At 43.9% G+C, this 20,979-nt stretch overlaps 1 protein-coding gene across 3 annotated transcripts in view; it reads left to right on the top strand.

Annotated features, from left to right (window-relative positions):
• ULK4 (unc-51 like kinase 4) overlaps positions 1-20,979 on the top strand; it is a 408,217-nt gene that overhangs the window by 154,880 nt on the left and 232,358 nt on the right. For all 3 annotated transcript variants that reach the window (XM_024107953.3, XM_005278594.4, XM_065587118.1), the window contains one exon: positions 16,034-16,126. In XM_024107953.3, the coding sequence (XP_023963721.2) occupies positions 16,034-16,126 (93 nt within the window). The remainder of the gene's footprint in view (positions 1-16,033; positions 16,127-20,979) is intronic.

Raw genomic sequence — 20,979 nt, 5'->3', positions numbered from 1 at the left:
ATCAGGGTTCAAGCATTGTCTGTTGCGTGGAGGGGCTATCCCCAATAGCGATCCTCACATGAGGTGCTTGTTGTGTCTCTGTGAGGGACACATAAAGGAATAGTGCTCCATCTGTAAGTCATTCAACAAGAGAACTTGGGTGATGAGAGACTTACAGCTGCAGCACCTTCTGGAGCAGCCTGTGAGGCAAGAAAGAGGTCCCATAAGACTAAAGGGGACCATGCCCTGTAGGGTTGCCAATTTTGGTTGAATGTATTCCTGGAGATTTCATCACATGACATAATCTTTAATTCCTGGAGACTCCAGGCCAGTCCTGGAAAGTTAGCAACCCTAGTGCCATGGCTTGGGGAAACTCTTCATCACCTTTCAAGAGGAGTGCTGACCGGCACTATACTCCTTTCAGCACATGGGATGGAGCAGGTCCATCCAATCACTCCCTAGTAGTGCGCCGAGATCAGCAAGAGCTCATACTGTTGACTCCAGGTCTAGTCATGGGGCATCCATTGAATCTGGTACTGATGATGCAAGCACCAGTGCCGACAGTGCTGTTGGCATATCAGGTGCCTTCAGACCTGATTTGCCTCTGTCTGACTCTCCACTAGTTCGGGAGTCTTCCGGTACCATTGTGTCTACTGCTTCATCTTCCGTTGTTCTCTTGGCACCTTCTGGCTGTGTTGTAGAGCTGCCGAGTTTCTTTGCACTGCAGTTCGCACTGTCCACATCTCAGGCTGTGGAATTGAGGCTGATGATGTGCCCAGCACTGAAGGCCCCCTTGATGTGGATGTGCCCCTCTGCACTGTCATTGCCCTGGCAGCAGATCTTGTTGTCAAACTTGGTACCACCCTTGGCCTCTGTGCAGGTGCCTTCTCTGGTACTGTGTGGGAGCCTGACTTCCTCAGTACCGCTGGTGCTGATTCCCTATCCTTTTTCACCACTGATATCACGCCACGTGTTGTGCTTCAGATTGGTCAGATCATTTGTTCACCCTATTGGGGCTGACTTCCCTGTTGTCACCGGAGAATCTCTGAGACCCCCTCGAGATCCTGGTTAGGGTCATCCTCCCCTCTGTCATCACCCAATATGGTGATCTATGATCTCTGATGCCTGAGTACTGAGATTGGCATCATTCCTGCAGTCGGGACAAGGGGTCTTGACCCGGTGCCTACTGACCACCAATGCCATATCCTTTTGCCCAGTGTCCTCCTTATGACAACCCTCAGTTTTTGAGGTCTTCTCTTCGACCTACTCCAGAGTGAGATCACCAGTCCCATTAGTGACTACACCACAGCTACAAGCGACTGCTGAGCCTTTTCCCTCTGGGCCTCCAGGGTTAGCCAGAAGAACAGCCATACTGGGTCAGACCAATTGTCCATCTAGTCCAGTATCCGGTCTTCCAACAGTGGCCAATTCCAGATGTTTTAGAGGGCGATCATCAAGTGATCCATTGCCTGCTATCCACTCCCAGGTTCTGGCAAACAGTCTAGGGACACTCAGAGCATGGGGTTGCATCCCTGACCATCGTTGCTAATAGCCATTGATAGACCTATTGTCCATGAACTTATCTAGTTATTTTTTGAATCCCATTATAGTTTTGATATTCACAACACCCCCTGGCCATGAGTTCCACAGGTTGACTGTGCATTGTGTGAAGAAGTACTTCTACATCAAGTGGTGTCCCTGTGGGTGCTCCACTCTAGGTGTCGGTGCATCCCTGTGCCGGAGATCAGAGATTTCTCGCAGCAGTACTCGGCCCAGGGAAGGGCGCGCACAGGAGTCCTCTCGAGCAGCCGTTGGCACCTGCTGTAGCACACGCTCCACCGTCCGTCCCCATGGTTCCTTCTCAACCATCCTCGGCTGCAGATGGAGCTCCGCGGCAGTGCTCTTTGATGCTTTTTGGAAAAAAAAAGTTACAAGTTACATAGGAACTTCTTTTTAGTCTATACTTAGTTACATAGTTTAGTTAGTCTATACATAGTTACATAGTTTCCTTAGTTCCTCTTAGAGGTTTTTCTTCAGGGGGAAAAAAAAAGGAAAAGAGAAGAAGGCTTTTTCTCCCCTTGACTCCCCGTTTGGGAACAGTTTCTACAGTTTACCTTTACAATTTAACTCCCACCCTTATCTCTTGAGAGGTGGGAAAGGCTTAACTGCAGTCATGCTGGCCTCAACAGGATTTAAAAAGTGTGACTCCTGCCGTGAACTGATGACGGTCTCTGACTGCCACACATCCTGCATTCGCTGTCTGGGAGAAACTCATATCTCCCAGAAATGTGCACATTGCACCAACTTAACATCAAGGGCAAGACGTGACAGGGATCTCCGCTTGAAAATGCTTCTGCTGAAGAAATCTCTCCAACCTCCGCAAGAGACATCCTCCGGGGAGTCTCACAGACCAAGATCCCTGAGCTCTGATAAGGCTCCGACTTCCAAAACTGTCAGGAAGCGAGCCTCGACCTCTCCAGCAAGGGTCTCTCAGAAAAAGAGAGTTTCCCCAGCGACCCTCAATGCTCCTCTCATCCAGAGTGAGCACTTATGAGGCACCGGGCTCCTCCGGCACCGTCCCTCAGCGGACCCCTGCTGAGCCCCAACGCTTGGCACTGGAGTTGAAACGTCACGTCTCTTCCACGGCACCGACTACCTCGGTGCAGCGTGCGGCACAGGCAGCGGCACCGCGATCAGTGCTGCCGCCACCAGCACTACCCCAAGACTTGATGCCGGCTAACAAGCCAAACCCGGCACCGGTCAGCGCTCCAACGGTCAACTGCAACCCCAAGGCAGAACCAGTGCAACCCCTGTGTCCTGCTGACATAGCAGTTTCTTCGGCACTGCAGTCACCACTGCTTGGCACCGAACACTCCCCGAGCTACATAGCGTGGTACCATCCTTCATCTCCTGCACCACCTTCTATGCATAGTGGTGAGGAAGGAGACGTGCAGGACACCCGTTTCTCCTCTCAACGTTCATCCCCATCACAGATGAGACCTATATGGAATGCTGTGAAGCCGAAGCCTCATCCCTCAGAGCATTCACAGCCCTGGTATGCACAGCACTGGCCTTACCCATTACCACCTTACCCAATGCAATGGTCACAATGGGGTCCTTGGCCCACATACCAGAACCCCTATTTTGGTTCCCCTTCCCCAGCCACAAGAGGTTCCAGAGTACATCCATCATTACCACACAGAGAAACCTCTGACACCCCTGAGACAGAGATAGAAGAGGAAGAGATACTATCTCAGGTAGCCCTGGATGATTCACCACTTGCCCCACACTCATCTTCTGCACCAGACGAAGCGGTGACGCCATCTACCCCTACGACACCAGAGTCCAAGAACTCTTCAAAAGAGTAGCAAACAGCCAAGAAATTGCCTTTATGTGAGGTGCAGGAGAAACAACATAAGTTGTTAAAAATCTTACAACTGGCATCATCGACCGAGATTGCCCTCCCCATGGATGAGGCTATAATAGAGCCTGCGGAGGTAATATGGCAAACCGGCATCGGCACCACCCACCAACAAAAGGGCTGACAGGAAATACTTTGTTCCAGCCAAAGGCATGGAATTTTTGTTTTCACACCCTCAAACCTGCTCTCTGGTAGTAGAGGCTGCTAATAAGCACGGTAAACAGCCTCATTTCCGCTCCTCACTGCAAGATAAAGAACACAAGAGATTGGACCTCTTTGGGCGGAAAGTTTACTCGTCAGCCACCCTTCTGCTTAGTATTGCCAACTATTCTGCTCTACTAGCACATTACGACTACTCTAACTATAGTAAAATACAAGCGCTCGTGGAGGACCTCCCCGAGCATAAACGTCCTCAACTCACTGTCATTATTAATGAGGGTCAGTTAATAGCCCGCACAGTGCTGCAAGCCTCAATGAATGTAGCGGACACAACAGCCTGAATAACTGCAACAGCTGTGGTTATGAGAAGAACATCATGGCTGCAGGCTTCTGGAATTCCAAAAGAACTGTAGCTAAAAGTGGAGAACCTCCCCTTCGATAGGCATAAACTATTCTTGTCGCAAACAGACAACGTCCTCCATACTATGAAGGCCTCCCGAGCAACGCTGCATACACTAGGCATACATCCACCGCCTGACAAATGCCCTCGCTTTACACCATACCAGGGGTCACCAGACACCTCGTTTAACCATCAACAACCCCAATACTTCACTCAGAACAGACCCAAACAACGGGCTCAGACGACGAGCTCCACAGAACCAGGCCTCGTCCCCTGTCCATCTACATTTAAGCCACAATTTTGAAGTCTTGGTCGAGGGTATGCATGACCGCCCCACACCTCTAGCGCCAACAGATACCCCATCCCACAATTTTGGTCACCGCTTACGCCCATTTTACCATGTCTTGGCTGCAGATCAATGGGTTTTGGAGATCATACAATCTGGCTACACCATTCCTTTCACAGCCATTCCCCCTACTCTCCCCCCTTCCCTGTCCCTCTTCAGGGACCCCTCTCACAAGCACCTTCTGTAACAGGAAGTAGACCACCTGCTACTGCTGGGTGCTGTAGACCCAGTACCACATCAATACCAAGGGAGGGGTTTTTATTCCAAATATTTCCTGACCGAGACGAAAGGAGGGGGATGGAGACCAATCTTAGATCTCCGAAAACTCAACAGGTTCGTACACAACCACAGGTTCAAAATGGTCACTCTGGCCACAATAATCCCAGTGCTAGATGCGGAGGACTGGTTTGCAGCCCTCGACCTCCAAGACGCATAGTTCCATATTACACTACATCCTGCCCACAGACGGTTCCCAAGGTTCACAGTAGGACCCAATCACTACCAATACAGGGTCCTTCCCTTCGGACTGTCCACTGCTCCCTGCATATTCTCAAAAACACTCGCGGTAGTAGCAGCACATTTACGACACAATGGAATCATAATCTTCCCCTATTTGGACGATTGCCTTCTCAAGGGTGCCAACCAACAAGAAACTGCAGGCATGCTGAAGACCACAATAGACCTGTTTCACCAACTAGGTCTACAGGTAAACGAAAAGAAATCCACACTGGAACCAACCCAGCGATTGCAGTTTATCAGAGCCAACCTAGACTCCATACAAGCCATGGCAATATTGCCAAACCACAGATTTACTACATTGACCAATCTTATTTCCACAGTGACCTTCAGCCCACAAACTTCAGTGAGGACATGCCTTCAGATTTTGGGACATATGGCAGCTACGACTTTCGTAGTAAAGTATGCCAGACTCCATATGTGCTGTCTGCCACACTGGTTGAGCACGGTCTATGCACCCAGAAAACACTCTCTCAACAGATGTATGACACTACTACCAAGAATTATCCTCTCTCTACAATGGTGGACACAGCCAGGGAATGTATGTTCTAGGATTCCCTTTCAACAAGACCCCCCCATCAGTGACTATTACAACAGATGCCTCCCTGATAGGTTGGGGTGCCCACTTGGGTCACCACAATGTACCAGGCAAGTGGTCTGTGACAGAAACCCAACTATGTATCAATCTCCAGGAACTCCTCATGCTACACAATGCATGCCGACACTTCCTCCCACTCATACGAGAAACCTCAATCTCTATTCTCACCGACAATGTGGTGTGCATGTTTTACATCAGTCGCAAAGGAGGAGCCAGGTCACATTTGCTATGCGTAGAAGCCATGAATTTACGGAACTTCTGCATCTGCAACAATATAAACATCACATCATCATACTTACCAGGGTGCCAAAACACTACAGCCGACAACCTCAGGAGGCACTTCTCACAGGAACACGAGTGGGAAATCAACGACCGTGTTCTCGACACAATATTCCAAAAATGGGGTCACCCAGTAATTGACCTTTTCGCCTCAGCAACAAATCACAAATGTCCACTATTTTGCTTCAGGGCAGGCCTGGCACCGGGATCATTAGGGGATGCCTTCTTCTTCCCTTGGAACGTGTCACTCATGTACATCTTCCTGCCGATACCATTGATCCCACGGATCATCCGCAAGATACGACTCGACAGAGCATACATCGTTCTTATTGTCCCCACATGGCCCAGACAGACTTGGTTTCCGTACCTCTCATGTCTAGCAGTCTGTGCCCCACAACCGCTCCCTTTCCGGACGGACCTCCTTTTCCAGAACAAGGGCCTGACGCTCCATCCAGATCCAGCAAAACTCCATCTCAAAGCATGGCTCCTCTCTGGTTCAAACATGGGGAATTGAACTGTTCGGAGAAAGTAAAACAGGTATTACTAAATAGCCGTTCTCTCACCACTAGAAATACTTACCGCCACAAGTGGAGAAGATTCTCCCTTTGGTGACAGCAAAAACAGCTGGACGCGACCACGGCGCCTCTATCTATGATGCTAGACTACCTACTAGAACGGAAGGAAACGGGATTAGCCATAAGCTCTATTAAAGTACACCTCGCTGCCATTACGGCCCTCCACGAACAGATAGAAGGGGCTCCAATATTCACTCACCTGATTACATTGCGCTTTCTAGCAGGTATACAGAACATGTACCTAGAAGTACGCCAACCTGCACCACCATGGGATCTCAATCTTGTGCTCAAATGTCTCACAGGACCACCCTTCGGGCCTCTAGCAACCTGCTCACTCCTTCATATGTCAATGAAGGTCACATTCCTAGTGGCAATCACGTCTGCCAGACATGTCAGCGAAATAGGAGCATTGATGGCAGAACCATTGTACACTGTATTTACCAAAGACAAAATACCGTTATGTCCTCACCCAAAATTCTTGCCCAAAGTGGCTACAAATTTTCATATTAACCAAACCATACGCTTACCTGCCTTCTATCCCACGCCACATAACTCTCGAAAACCAACGTTGCACCTGCTGGATGTCAGATGGGCTGTAGCCTTCTATTTGGACAGAACTAAACCATTTCGCAAGTCACCAAGACTATTGGTCTCTGCAGCAGAGCGCTCCAAGGGCTCTACAATATCGACTCAGAGACTCTCCAAATGGGTCTCTACCTGTATTCATACTTGCTACCACCTGCATCACAAAGAACCTCCCGTGGGCATCAGATCCCACTCAACACGAGCCATGGTGACATTGATTGCGTTCTTGAACAATGTCCCCTTAATAGATATTTGTAGAGCTGCAACCTGGACATCAGAGCACACTTTTGCAAAGCATTACGCTATCATCCAAGGCCTTGTCTCAGATGCTATTATTGGCCTTACAGTGCTCTCATCACACACTTATACATAACGCCAAACCCCTACCATCCCTGGTGGGGTACTGCTGTACAAGCACCTACAGTGGAACACCCACAGGGACACCACTCGATGAGGAAGAGGTAGTAGTAACTCACCTTGTGCAGTAACGATGGTTCTTCAAGATGTGTGTCACTGTGGGTGCTCCAGTACCCACCCTCGTCCCCTCTACTTCGGAGTTCACACAGCTGAGCTCTGCAGTAGAGAAGGAACGGAGGGGATGGTTGGGGGAACGCACACTACAGCAGGTGCCAACGGCTGCACGAAACGACTCTGTGAGCGCCCTTTCTCTGGCCGAGTACTGCTGCGAGAAAGCTCCGATCTCCAGCGCAGGGACGCACCGACACCTAGAGTCGAGCACCCAAAGGGACACACATCTTGAAGAACCATCGTTACTGCACAAGGTGAGTAACTTCTTCCTTTTGTTTGTTTTTAAACCTCCTGCCTATTAATTTCATTGGGTGACCCCTAGTTTTTGTGTTATGAGAAGGAGTAAATAATATTTCCTTATTCACCTTCTCCACACCAGTCAAGATTTTATAGACCGCTATCATATCCCCTCATAGTCGTCTATTTTCTAAGCTGAAAAGTCCCAGTCTTTTTAATCTTTCCTCATACAGAAGCTGTTCCATACCCTGATCATTTTTGTTGCCCTTCTCTGTACCTTTTCCAATTCTAATATATCTTTTTTGAGGTAGGGCGACCAGATCTGCATGAATATTCAAGATGTGGGTATACCATGGATTTATATAAATGCATGATATTTTCTGCCTTCCTATCTATCCCTCTCCTAATGGTTCCTAACACTGTTAGCTTTTTTGACTGCTGCTGCACATTGAGTGGAACTTTTCAGAGAATTATCCACAATGATTCCAAGATCTTTCTAGTGGAAACAGCTAATTCAGACCCCATCGTTTTGTATGTATAGTTGGGATTATGTTTTCCAATGTGCATTACTTTGCATTTATCTGTCATTTTGTTGCCCAGTCGCCCAGTTTTGTGAAATCCCTTTGTAACTCTTTGCAGGTTGCTTTGGACTTAACTATCTTGAGTAATTTTGTGTCATCTGCAAATTTTGCCACCTCATTGTTTACCCCTTGTTCCACATCATTTATGAATATGTTGAACAGTACAGAACCCTGCGGGACACCACTATTTATGTCTCTCCATTCTGTAAACTGACCATTTATTCCTACCCTTTGTTTCCTATCTTTTAACCAGTTACTCATCCATAACAGGACCTTCTGTCTTATCCCATGACTGCTTACTTTGCTTACGAGCCTTTGGTAAGGACCTTGTCAAAGGCTTTCTGAAAATCTAAGTACACTATATCGACCGGATCACCCTTGTCCACATCTTTGTTGTTTCCCCTCAAAGAATTCTGATAGATTGGTGGGCATGATTTCCATTTACAAAAGCCATGTTGACTCTTTCCCAACAAATTGTGTTCATCAATGTGTATAATTCTGTTCTTTACTATACTTTCATCTAATTTGCCTGGTACTGAAGTTAGGCTTACCGGCCTGTAATTGCCTGTATCACCTCTTTTAAAAATTGGCATCACATTAGCTATCTGCCAATCACCAGGTGCAGAAGCTGATTTAAATGATAAGCTATATGCCACGCTTAGTAGTTCCACAATTTCATATTTGAGTTCCTTCATAACTCTTGGGTGAATAAATACCATCTGGTTCTGGTGACTTCTTACTGTTTAATTAATCAATTTGTTCCAAAACCACCTCTGTTGACACCTCAATCTGGGACAGTTCCTCAGACTTGTAACCTAAAAAGAATGGCTCAGGTGTGACTAACCAGATCCCGTGGTGCAAGACCAGGACCTGTTGTTGGCACAGCAAACCGCCTCTTCATCCTCTCTGGATGACTCATCTGTGCCAGGCTCCTCCTCCTCCTCCCTGGATGCCTGAGCACTTTAAGACATATAAGGACCTTAGGTCACCTTAGGTATCCAGGTGGAATTTCTGCAGGACAATATGCATAAGCTGCTGGATGTTCTCCAACCATCAGCTTCAGGGGGAGTAGTCCTGGTTAAATGAAGCTCTGTTGGAGTCTGCAGAGGCCCTCTGGAATACTCCTGCTTTGTTATCTCTTACAGCGAAGTGTTCAGAGAAGTGGTACTCTGTTTCCATGCAGGGTTTCTATTCCCACCTGGCCCCTAACTCTCTTGTGATAACTGCAGCAAATGACAGGGCATGACATAAATCTACACCTATGGACAAAGAGTCCAAAAGAACGGACTTAATGGGGAGGAAGATTTATATTTCCTCTTCCCTGCAGATGTGCTTTGCAACCCAGCAGATGTTGCTCTCCAGATACGGCTTTGTTAATTGGGTGGCCATGTCGGAGTTTGCAGACAAGTTGCTGAAAACCTTAGAGTTTAAAGCATTCATTGGAGAAGGCCTTATGGTAACCAAGATTTCTTTACAGTCAGCTCTGGACCTGGCAGATACCTCAGCCAGAACTATGGCATTGGCTGTGACCATGAGGAGGTACCTGATAGCTGCAGAATTCAGGCATTGTACCTGAGGTGCAGCAGACCATTGAGGACTTAACTTTTGGTAGTTGGGTTTTGTTTTTGGAAAAGTGCAATGAGACCCTGCACTCTTTTAAGGATTCCCGAACTACTTTGCATTCCTTGGGAACTTATATGCCAGCTGTACAGCGATGCCACTATAGGCGTTTCTTTGGGCAGTCCTCCTTTCCAGTAAGGCAGTGGGACTACCCCAGGAAAGGGCATAGATCCCAGAGGCAAAGGCCCGCTGGTTCCAGATTTAGCCATCCAGCTCATCCTCCTGCAGCATCCAGCAAGCACTCTTTTGACTTCTGTGTCCAGAACAGTGATCCAGTGGTTACCAATGCTTTTCACCTGCGCTGGGAATCAGCACTCCTGTGTGCTTTTCCTCCAACTCTGATCATCCCACAGGTCATTTTCTAGCTGAAATTGTATCATGTCAGGCTTATTCTCATTCCTCCAGCATGGCCTAGATCATGGTGGTTCTCTGACCTCCTTGCGTTATCAGTCCAGCCTCCCATATCTCTTCCTCTTCATCCCGGCCTCCTGACTCAGTATCACAGACAGATTTCACATCCAGCACTCATCTCCCTGCATCTCACAGTGTGGATACTGGATGGTTAGATGAGGAGGGGAATGATGTTCAGAGGTGGTCCAGCAAATCTTGCTTAATAATATAAAGCCCTCCACCAGAGCAGCCTATTTGGCCAAACAGAAGTGGTTCTCGATGTGGTTGTTAGCCTGGGGAGTTCAACCAAAAATGGTTTGTATCCAAGACAACTCGGAGTACCTTTTACACTGTCAGATTTCTGATTTTTCACTTAATTAGTTGAGAGTGCACTTGGTGGCAATTTTGGCATTTCACCTACCCATCCATGGTAAATCAGTATTTTCGAGCTCCATGGTAATGAGATTCTTGAAAGGAGTCATTCAGCTCCATTTCAGTCTCAAGAACTGAGAGCCTCACTATCCAGTTGTATGGACAGGGGGATTTAATAGTTTAATTTGTGCTGACTTTCTTTTTAAAGGGGACTCTGGCTGGCCTACTTTGTGTGTGCAATTGAAGTCTGCCCACATTCAATTGATTCAAGTGAGAGATTCTCCCAAGTGTTAGAATTTTGCTCTATATATCTGAAATGCAAAAGGGCAGCTTTAGAGAAATACAGTATTGGCAAAGAACAGTCATAATTTTCTTCTCATGTGCTGTATACATGAATGGCACCCTCTACTTGAGTCTAAGAATGGTAATTTTAGGTTAGAAATGTTAGTGCAGTGTTTCTCAAACTGGGGTTGCCACTTGTGTAGGGAAAGCCCCTGGCGGGCCGGCTGGTTTGTTTACCTGCCCCGTCCGCAGGTCCGGCCAATCGCGACTCCCCAGGAGCTTTCCCTACACAAGCGGCGGCCCCAGTTTGAGAAACACTGTGTTAGTGTGTTTGTAGATTAGCATGTTATTTTTCCCCCTACCTTTCATTGAGTGGAATGTTTTCATTTCTTTTACTGAGAGATTTTATTTTTCCTGGGTATTTGGTAACCAATACAAAACTTTTGGAAATAATACAATAAACAGGGGTGGTTGAAATGGTTTGTATTAAATAAAAACTGACCTACATTTTCCTCAAACTCAGATCACACCAACCCTTTTTCATATATGAAAATGTTTCTTAATCTCTTAAAATACAGAAAATAATATTTCTCATTTACACATTCCTCTGCACTTCTTGGTTTTGGTTGAGATCTCATGTGCTGAAATGTGATTAAGAACATCTTGCCAGATTTCCAGCCCAGTTCTCCAAACTAAAATCTTGGATCGTTCAGATAGGGAGGAGGTATATGTTTAAAATTTTTAGTGGTTAAAGGAACTCCAAAACCTCTGGGTTCCCTTGACACTATTTATATGTGAGAAAGATGGCAATATAGCTCTTTACCTGATTATAGATTAAATTTACCAAATAATTATATTCATCTCTAAAAACGGAGTTATATTAGTTTGTACGTTTCTTCATGTGATGAAAATATTGGTCATAGATATTCACATTGTAATGGTTTAGGAGCAAAGAGACTTGTTCTCCAGATAGAAGGTACAGCACTGGGATATTTGTGATTCATAACCATATATACTTTTCCAGAAAAAGTTCATCATAATTGCCACCAAAAGAATGTTCATTTTAGCAGTTCTGGGTTTTTTCTGTGGTATTTGGGTCAATGAATCACTTGGCTATAGAATTACTTAGTACGCCAAAATATCTTACCCTAAATAGTTCACTTACGTTACCTTTGGGGGGAAAAAATGGAGTTTCAAGTAAAAACAAATAACTAAGGGCTTGTCTATACTTACCGCGCTGGTTCGGCGGCAGGCAATCGAACTTCTGGGTTCGATTTATCGCGTCTAGTCTGGACACGATAAATCGAACTCAGAAGTGCTCCCCGTCGACTCCGGTAATCCTGCTCGCCGCGAGGAGTACGCGGAGTCGACGGGGGAGCCTGCCTGCCGGGTCTGGACGGCGGTAAGTTCGAACTAAGGTACGTCGACTTCAGCTACGTTATTCACGTAGCTGAAGTTGCGTACCTTAGTTCGATTTGGGGGTTTAGTGTAGACCAAGCCTAAGACTGATTTCATTGAACACATGGGAGATGGAAGTTAAATAAATATAATGGTAATCATTTGTTTTTTAAATAATATAGCTTTACCGTGGACGTTAACAAGTTACCATGTACCACATTTATAAGCATGTATGCCTAAAGTTGGCTTCTGTATCAATATTTATTAATATTGTTATGAATTATCAGTTTGAGACCTAAATCCATGTTTTGTGCAACAAAGTCAGGATTTTGAGAGCTAATTTAGGTGATTATCTTTAGGCTCCCTTGTTTAAAAATGTAGTACCAGCAGTCCTTGCCATGACTATAAACATGCATGAGCAGTCTCACTGAGATCAGTAGGACTACTCGCATGTGTAAGTTTTTGCAGGATTGGGGCCTATGTCACTAGTGAATTAAGATTTTTTTTCTAATGTGAGAGAAAGAGAAGTTCATTAATCATAAATGAGAAAATGTGCTTTATTTCAGGTATTGAAATTTATTAGTTGGAAATTACAAGCTTTAATTATTACAGATATAAAGCTACCATCAAGTATTAAGTCTTTGTGCTACCATGCAAGACAGTAGGTTCAGTTCCTGGTATTTCCTCCCCAAAATGTCATGGACTTGGAACATAACATGGCTAGCACACTTCGCTTAGAGGCGAGTACCAGTGATGTGTTGCTGACAGCAAGCCCTGCCTTGCTCACATATGTACTGTGTGAAACAGGACTACTTTAACACACATTATGGAACTTTTAGTATATGCCAGCAGTTTTCCCACAGGCCAGTTAGTGTGTGATGCGCTGAATGCTCCCTAGAATTTATACCTCTCTGGTGCAGATTAGTGCACTGTGTACACAAGCCTGTAAGAGTGTGTCTTTCTGTGAAGGGAGTCCCATAGATGCCAAGATAACCAGTGATATTTGCTGGTAGCTTTTTGTTGCATTTTGTCCTGCTTCAGAACATTTTTAGAAAACGCTTATGCAGTATGAAGACATTTTGGTGCCAAAAATGTGGTATTCTTACTAATGAAAGGTGCTGTTTTTGACAGGAGTGAGTCAGTCTCTCTCTCTTGTATCTTATTTCATCCCTACTCGTCTCCATTACCGTATGCTATTATTTTACAGCTGTTCTTTTCATTAAAACAAACAAAGAAATAGAAATATTCTTATTCCTCTGGTAAATCAAAGATTATCATATTGTTGGAAGAAGTAGCAGTTTCCTCGTTGATATTCAGCATCTCGTTTCCTCTTTACCAGGCATTCGGTTAGTGGAGATATTGCATGGGTCTTTTAAAAGATTTCTTTCTTGTACCTCTTTACTGCTCTGGACCGTCCATACATGTTTTAACTTTTGTCTGCTTGTAAAATTGATCAGACATTGCATCCAGATTTGCCGTTCTTGCTGTCTGCTATATCTGCGTGTGTGTTATGTACAATCTTCAGTTGTCTTTAAAAATAAATAAATAAAGAAAGAAAGAAAGCAAACTTTGAGGGGAATGAGTTGATGTTAGGTGGTAGGTAACTAATACTCATGTCTCCCTCACAATATGGCATTTTTGAAGTAATAAAAACTGATTGGAGTTGTTGCACATTCAGTAGCATTCCTTGGATGAAAGTACACTTCATTCAAAACAAACAGCCCCACGCTTCTCGCCCTGGTGCTTTAAAAGGTTTTAAATTGCAAAAAAATAAACAAAATGAAGAATCTAGGTTTGGTCACATATAATCCCTCGTACGATATTTCTGAGTCTCCCTAGCACTTGTACCTTTTACTATTTTAAGATTCGTTGTGTGAAATGAGTGTTTTGTCATTTTATTGCTGGCCTTTTGAAAAGGTAGATATACACATTACTAAAGGACTCTATTAATACTGCTTTTCTTCCTTTGTATTTTCTTCCCATAAACAGATTAATTTTTGTGAAGCTCTGCTTTTGAAACTTCATATCCAAGTAATGGTCTTATTATACAGTTCCAAAGAGTTAGAGTCCTTTAGAGAGCTGTTCGGGCCTAATTTTAAAGCCTGACCTGAACATGACTAGACCACAGTTGACCCAAACGTAGGAGTTTCAAGTTGTTTTCATACCTGACCTGACCCGGACTCTTGTAGGTGGGTCTCGTTGCATTGGGCTGCAAAGTTAGCTGCAGAGGGACAGCAACCAGAGCCAGCAGACCAGCATGGCCAAGGCATTGCAAACAGACCCATGTGCCTCTGTCATTCACAGACCTGCCTTGTTCTCCCACCCCATCCTGCAGCTGCCCCAATGAACCTGGAATTGTCTGCTCCTGCACTCCCATGGGACCACAGCCTCCCTACGGTTGTCAGCTGTCCAGTTTTTTACAGGAACACCTGGTCAAAAAGGGACCATAGCGGCGCCAGTCAGCACTGCTGACCGGGCTGTTAAGTCTGGTTGGCGCAGGGCTGGCAGGCTCCCTACCCGGCTCCCAGGAAGCAGCCGGCATGTCCCTCTGGCTCCTAGGCGTAGAGGCAGCCACGGGGGCTCTGCGTGCTGCCCTCGCCCTGAGCGCTGGCTCCATAGCTCCCATTGGCTGGGAACCATGGCCAGTGGGACCTGTTGGGGCAGGGCTTGCGGGCAGGGGCAGCACCCAGAACCCCCTGGCCTGCCCCTCCATGTAGGAGCCAGAGGGACATACTGGCCACTTCCCAGGAACTGCCTGAGGTAAGCACTGCCTGGAGCCTGCACCCCTCAACTCCTCCAATGCCCATGCCCCTGCCCCAGTCCTGTGAAAATGAGCAAGTGAGCGGGAATGGGGCCTCGGAGAAGGGGCGGGGCAGGGAGCAGGAGAAGGGTATTTGGTTTTCTGCAATTAGAAAGTTGGCAACCTTAAGCCCCTGACCTCCAGCCTGCAGCCAGGCACCAAGCCCCATTGCTGTGTGCATATGGGGAAGTCCTTGTCCTCCTCCCCTCTGCTGCTGCCTCCTGCCTGGCACAGCTGCAGGGCTCCAGGCACAGGGGAAGGGTAGGTGTGGGCACAGGCCCTGGGACTGTTGGGTGGCTTGGGATTAGTACCCACCTGCTGAGCCCTCCATAATCACCATCTTCGCACATTTCCTGAAAAGTGCAGCAAAGGCACCTTCTGCACAGGGAACTGTGAACTACTCCATGCCAGGCAGGGAGGGTGGAGTGCAAGACAAGGGATACCCAATGCAGGAACCTGACTGGCCACGCCGCACCACTCTATTCACAGCTGAGCTGCACCATGTGTGTACGCACACACTTGTGTATTTGTCTGTGTCTTAAGGCGGGAAACAGCTCGTGCGAACAGAGCATTCCCTCCCCCATCAGTGCTGCTGATGCCAGCCACTGTCCCATATAAAGAAAAGAATATCTGCTGTTGCCCCGGCCTTCCCATGCCACTTCCAGGGATGCCCACAACCCCACGTCCACCTCTAGTCCCTTGGGCTTGATCTTAAAGCCTGACCCAAACATGTTAAGTCATTTTCATATCCAACCTGCGCTCAACACTTGTATTCAGGTTTGAGTCAGGTTGCAAGGCCCTGAGGTTTTTGTCTTGTTATTGACTTGGAAAAGAAAATCATTTTGGATTGGTGATTTTCATAAAACTCTAGTAGCTGATATAATTTAAGCTAGTCACAAAGCATATCAGCTGCATGATACAGAATATCTGACTTTTCACTATAATTACTTTTTATTTTTCATTGCAGATATGAGCACATTCTAATGGCACCTGATCCAGTACCAGTGTATGCCCTGAAACTATTGGTAGCCCTGACTGAACATAGCCCTGCGCTTACTAGGTAACACAACTAAACTTTCTCTTCTAATCAGAATTTTTCTCGTTTCATCCTATTCACTGTTCAATTAGAAATTAAGAATTATATAGATTTAAGTGCAATTCATATTGATGAGATTGTGTTGAGACCCAGATCTTGGCAGTGAAAATAGTTTTCTCATACTTAGAGTATTTGTTACAGGTAGAATTTTTGTAAGGCATAGTTTTTACCTGAAGTCTTTTTTTGTATTACAGTTTTGTATGTGCTTGATTATTTTAATTATCTTTTAGCACAATTAGTTAAATACAAAAAATGGGAATTTAAAAAACATTTCCTGAACTGTCTTTATACTAAACAAATATATATAGATGTATAGAGATATCGATTTCTCTTACTCTGTGCAAATATTACACACTATGCCACCATGTTACGTAGGCTAATAATTCTAAAACCTGATGAAATTTCCTTTCCCTCACTTCTGCTGGTAGGTGAACCTTTCATCTCATTTCTGAGCATTGTTTTCTGAATTCTACCAATAATGTAATGGCAGTAACAAATTAGGTTTTTGTATGATTCCGAACTTTCTAAAACCAAGTTGCTTAAAAATAACACGATATTCCATCAAGCTGTGATTATTAAAATGGTCAGTCTTGCCAGCCTGATCACAGTGAGAGAAGGCTTTTCCACTCACCCTTTGGTCACCTGAAAGGGCAGAACACACACACACACACTCACTCTCTCTCTCTCTCTCTCTCTCTGCTCTGCTCCATCCAGGTAAACTTTTCCCCCTCTGCCACCAGTTGTAGAGGGAACCTCCTATAGACAACAACCCCCAAAGTCCCACAGTGAAGAATTGTGGTCAGGACATTCTTGGGTGCTTAATTAATCCATATTTACTGTTGACAAGTGGCCTAATTTTCAGCCGTTCTGAATATTCATAGCTCCCTTTAAATTTGTTTGGAGCCACAGGTGCTTAATGCCTCTGAAAATCAGACTGCTATGGATTTAGCTATCTAATTTAGGCACACAAGTTTGAAAATATTGATATGTGGTTTGATTCCCAACTCTGTAATTGTGCTTGAAAATATCTTTTGTGACAATTATTCCTTTCGTGAATCTTTTCCATTGTTCCATACGCTCCATCTAAGATATTACCTTTCATCTGTGAAAGGCAAATTACCACTTTTTAATCTCCTGTTTTTCTTTCCCTCCTCCCTAGCATTTTTTATGAACGCCTATGCACACCCACTTATGCAGACAATACTGTAGCAATACAACTTGGTAGAAAGAGTCCTGCCAATGTAGTTATGTCCAGCTCTGTGCAAGGTTCAACAAGCATAATGTTCTTAAGTGTCCCCCTCTAGCCTGCACCTTAAAAAAAAACAAAAACAAACAAACAAAAAAAACCCCTAAAATATTTGTTTTTAAAAACATTTGTCTAAGTATCTGGATCTGGAAACCTTTTGTTAGGTACTTTTGTAAGAGATTTTACACAGACAATTTTCAAATGTGCATTTGTAATGGGTAAAAACAACTTTAAAACAACTGTGGGCACTTGATAATTACAGATATTTAGGCTGTGCTTTTAAAGAAAATCCTGTTGAAATCTGATTGATTACAGACTAAATAGTTAAATGTTTCTGGATGTTAAATAGATTTGCAAATAAGTATAGGACACTTTCAGACCCTGGTCCCAAAAAGTGTGACCAACTCAAGTAGTTTATGGCAATTTGCAACTTGGGCACCATAAAGCACCGTGGAATGTTTGTGTCTTGTCCTTTTATAGAACCCTCTAAACTGCTGCAAACCTCTCTGATTCTAGCTGTTGTATAGTACTGATGCCTTATTAACCTCTAGCTACTACAGTGATTGGTGAACTGAAGATGCCTTTATTGAGACAGCTACCCTTTATCAAGAAACAACTATATGGAAGTGTTTATAATACTTTATCCTGTTTTTTTCCTATATTATGGTAAAAAGTATTGAAATTTTAGAGAAATTTTGTTTATGTAATAGGGACTCACCTGTGGAATGTTCTGCCACAGAGGGAACTAAAATAGGTGCAGTCTTTACATGCCTCCTTTTCTTCAGTTTTTGAACATTGTTTCATTTCTGTGTCAATCAATATGAAATAATCAAATGCTGTTAACAAACCATAAATCCATAAGTCTTCTCTCACCGGCGAGATGAATTTTTAGAAGCTATACACTTGTTTGTAAACAGTTGTTGCAGCAAAATGTCCCATATTAATAATGGTCCTTGGGTTAGGCTTGTGATAGAATGAACTGTATTTCCTGATGAGGCTGCGAAGGCCAAACGTTCAGGGAAATTAAGAAAAAATAGTTCTAGGAAAATAAACCAGATGTTTGAATGGGGGATAGGTAGATAGAACAGGGAGGAAGTGGATCAGGAAGGAGGAAGAGAGAGATGGAAAAGGAATGGTAATGTGTTGCCATTGTACGTATCTAGGATCTTGGGCCTGAATCTGCGCTTACTTGCATTAAGTTAATAGCTCTACTGAACTCAGTGGAGTTACTAGTATAAAACTGAAGTGAGAATCAGGTAGGTCCTTGGTGCTCACCTCTGTTGTGTGGTTTCTGGAGCAATTATGTTTACGGAGTGATTCCTTGAGTCTCAGTCTTCCTTCTATCATTGACTGAAATGAGCAATAGGAAAAAATTAATTTGTTTTCCTGTTAGTCTTTCTTTAACAGCTCAGATGAAAACACTCCCCTTTATATCTTCTTATCCTTTACAGTCCTACCATGAGCACTGCTGCTACACACTAAATAGATTAAAAATGAACTAGAAAATTGCTTGAGTGGCTTGAGATTTTGAACAATTTGAATATAGTAAATGCAGTACTTAACTGCAATTTTATTGTATAAATCCTATTTATACTACCACAGGATTACAGTTATTGTGCAGATAAATAATACCATTTTCTATTGTTGAAATAAATCTATTGAGCTTCTAATTCTTTATTACAATTCATAAAATATCACTGTAGCTCAGGCTTTGTTATCAGAGCAATGTTGTAGCTCACCATCATAAACTCTTTTCATTTGAAGATGTGTATGTGTACACTTAACAGTGTTTGTGGAGGGTAGATACTTGGATGCTGACTCACCCTTATAATCTGTTTATAGTTGGGTAATAATCTTTTGATCTTGATATTACTGGATGGTGGGTGGGGAGCTTAATCTAGGTGCTACAGTATATCTTTATTAACTGTTCATATTTTTAATTTAGTCTTTTTAATTCAAGTGTATCCAGTGGTAATATTGGAGGGTGGATTCTTAGTTTTCAGGTGCTGATTTGACTTTAGCAATCTTGCTGATTTCCTTCAGTTATTTTCATTACTGGATATCTTTTTTTATTGTTATTTTAATACTTAATGATGAATGCTACTTTCCACTGAGTCTGTCTTATCCAAATTTATATTTCTCCCATAATGCTTCTCTCTTCATAGGGTGACACATTTTCTTGTGGCTTGGAAAAAAGGATCAGTACAATGGTTGTAGATTTGGAATATGTAAATGAATGGGGTTTTTTTCTCATCTCATTGCCCCCCAAATCTTCCTGAAATGACTCCCCTTATTATTCTGATTCTGAACTAGCAAGATGTCTTTTTTTTTTCTTATTTAGCAAATATGAGTTGTTCTGAAATTGCCTCTATAAATTGAAGTGTAAATTGTGAGCAGGATGAGTGAATTTAGTGATTCTGTCCTGTCTTAACTGTGAATAGGGGGGAACTTATTAATACAGCTTATACCAGCTGGCAATCTGCCTTAGTACATTCACAATTGGTTTTGGTATTCTCCAGCCCCTCTCCTCTTTTAATCTCATCATCTTTTTTCCTATTTTCTCCCCTTGCTCTTCTTGTGTCTTCACCCCTCAGTTTTATCCATGTTGCTCTTCAGTGAAAAACTCATTGTTGAGTGGAAAGATTCTGACATTGGTGGTAATATATAGTGTCTGCTTGTCCTCCTCCTTCATCTTCTTTGCTCCTCCCTTTGTTGCTGCCCTAAAAACAGCTCATTGTCATATAGGCAATAGTAACATCAGAGGTAAATCACTCAATCTCCACTTTCCACTGCTCTTCAGCACCTCTTTCCCTTCCGTGTTCCTCTGATTTTAACTGCATTAGAATTGTGAGACCAAACCTAAGTAAACTATGACCACTTTAAGTGAACTACTCCACCACATTTTCCTCACACTGTAGTCCCACTAGTTAAAAAGCCTTTAATACTCGGATCTTTTTTTAAAATCAAATCTGGATTCACATTCTTTTTTTGATGACTGCACATCTGCAAGGGAAAATTGTTCCAGTGACTCCCTGACTCCATGTTAGCTCAGAATATGGTAAGTCGTTTGCTCTAAGTATAAACGTGCAGACATTCAAACATTATTGGATGTTTCATTTATCAACTTAAAGATCTATAATGAAATACTGATACATTACGCATCTTTTTGGGGATGGAAAAACCCAAATATTTTAAATGTTAAGGAAAAATATCCTAAAATTCTTTCTCTCACTCCACTGTTAGAGCAGTTGTAGCAATCTGTTGTTATAGAACATACTGCATTCCGTATAACCCTCATGTTAGTATGTAGAATGAATATGGTGACGCCACCTTTAAAATGTGGCAGAACTATGGCTCACACACACACAGCCTCCAGCACTTCCAGGATGTTTTTAATGAGCACATTTACTGGTTAGAAATTTGAACATATGAGCAACCCTGGGAACAAATGAAAAACTTTTTTAGGTCTTGTTTCATTTTTTCAGTTTCTCAACAATGAAGTGGTAAAATAAAATATGTAATCCAGAAAGCTGAGAGGATTTGAGTGCCACCCTGGATTTTGCACTAAGCC

Source organism: Chrysemys picta, chromosome 2 (genome assembly GCF_011386835.1).
Source record: "Chrysemys picta bellii isolate R12L10 chromosome 2, ASM1138683v2, whole genome shotgun sequence".
NCBI lineage: Eukaryota > Metazoa > Chordata > Testudines > Emydidae > Chrysemys > Chrysemys picta.
The sequence above is the reverse complement of the archived record's forward strand: the minus strand, read 5'-3'. Positions and strand labels throughout refer to the sequence as shown.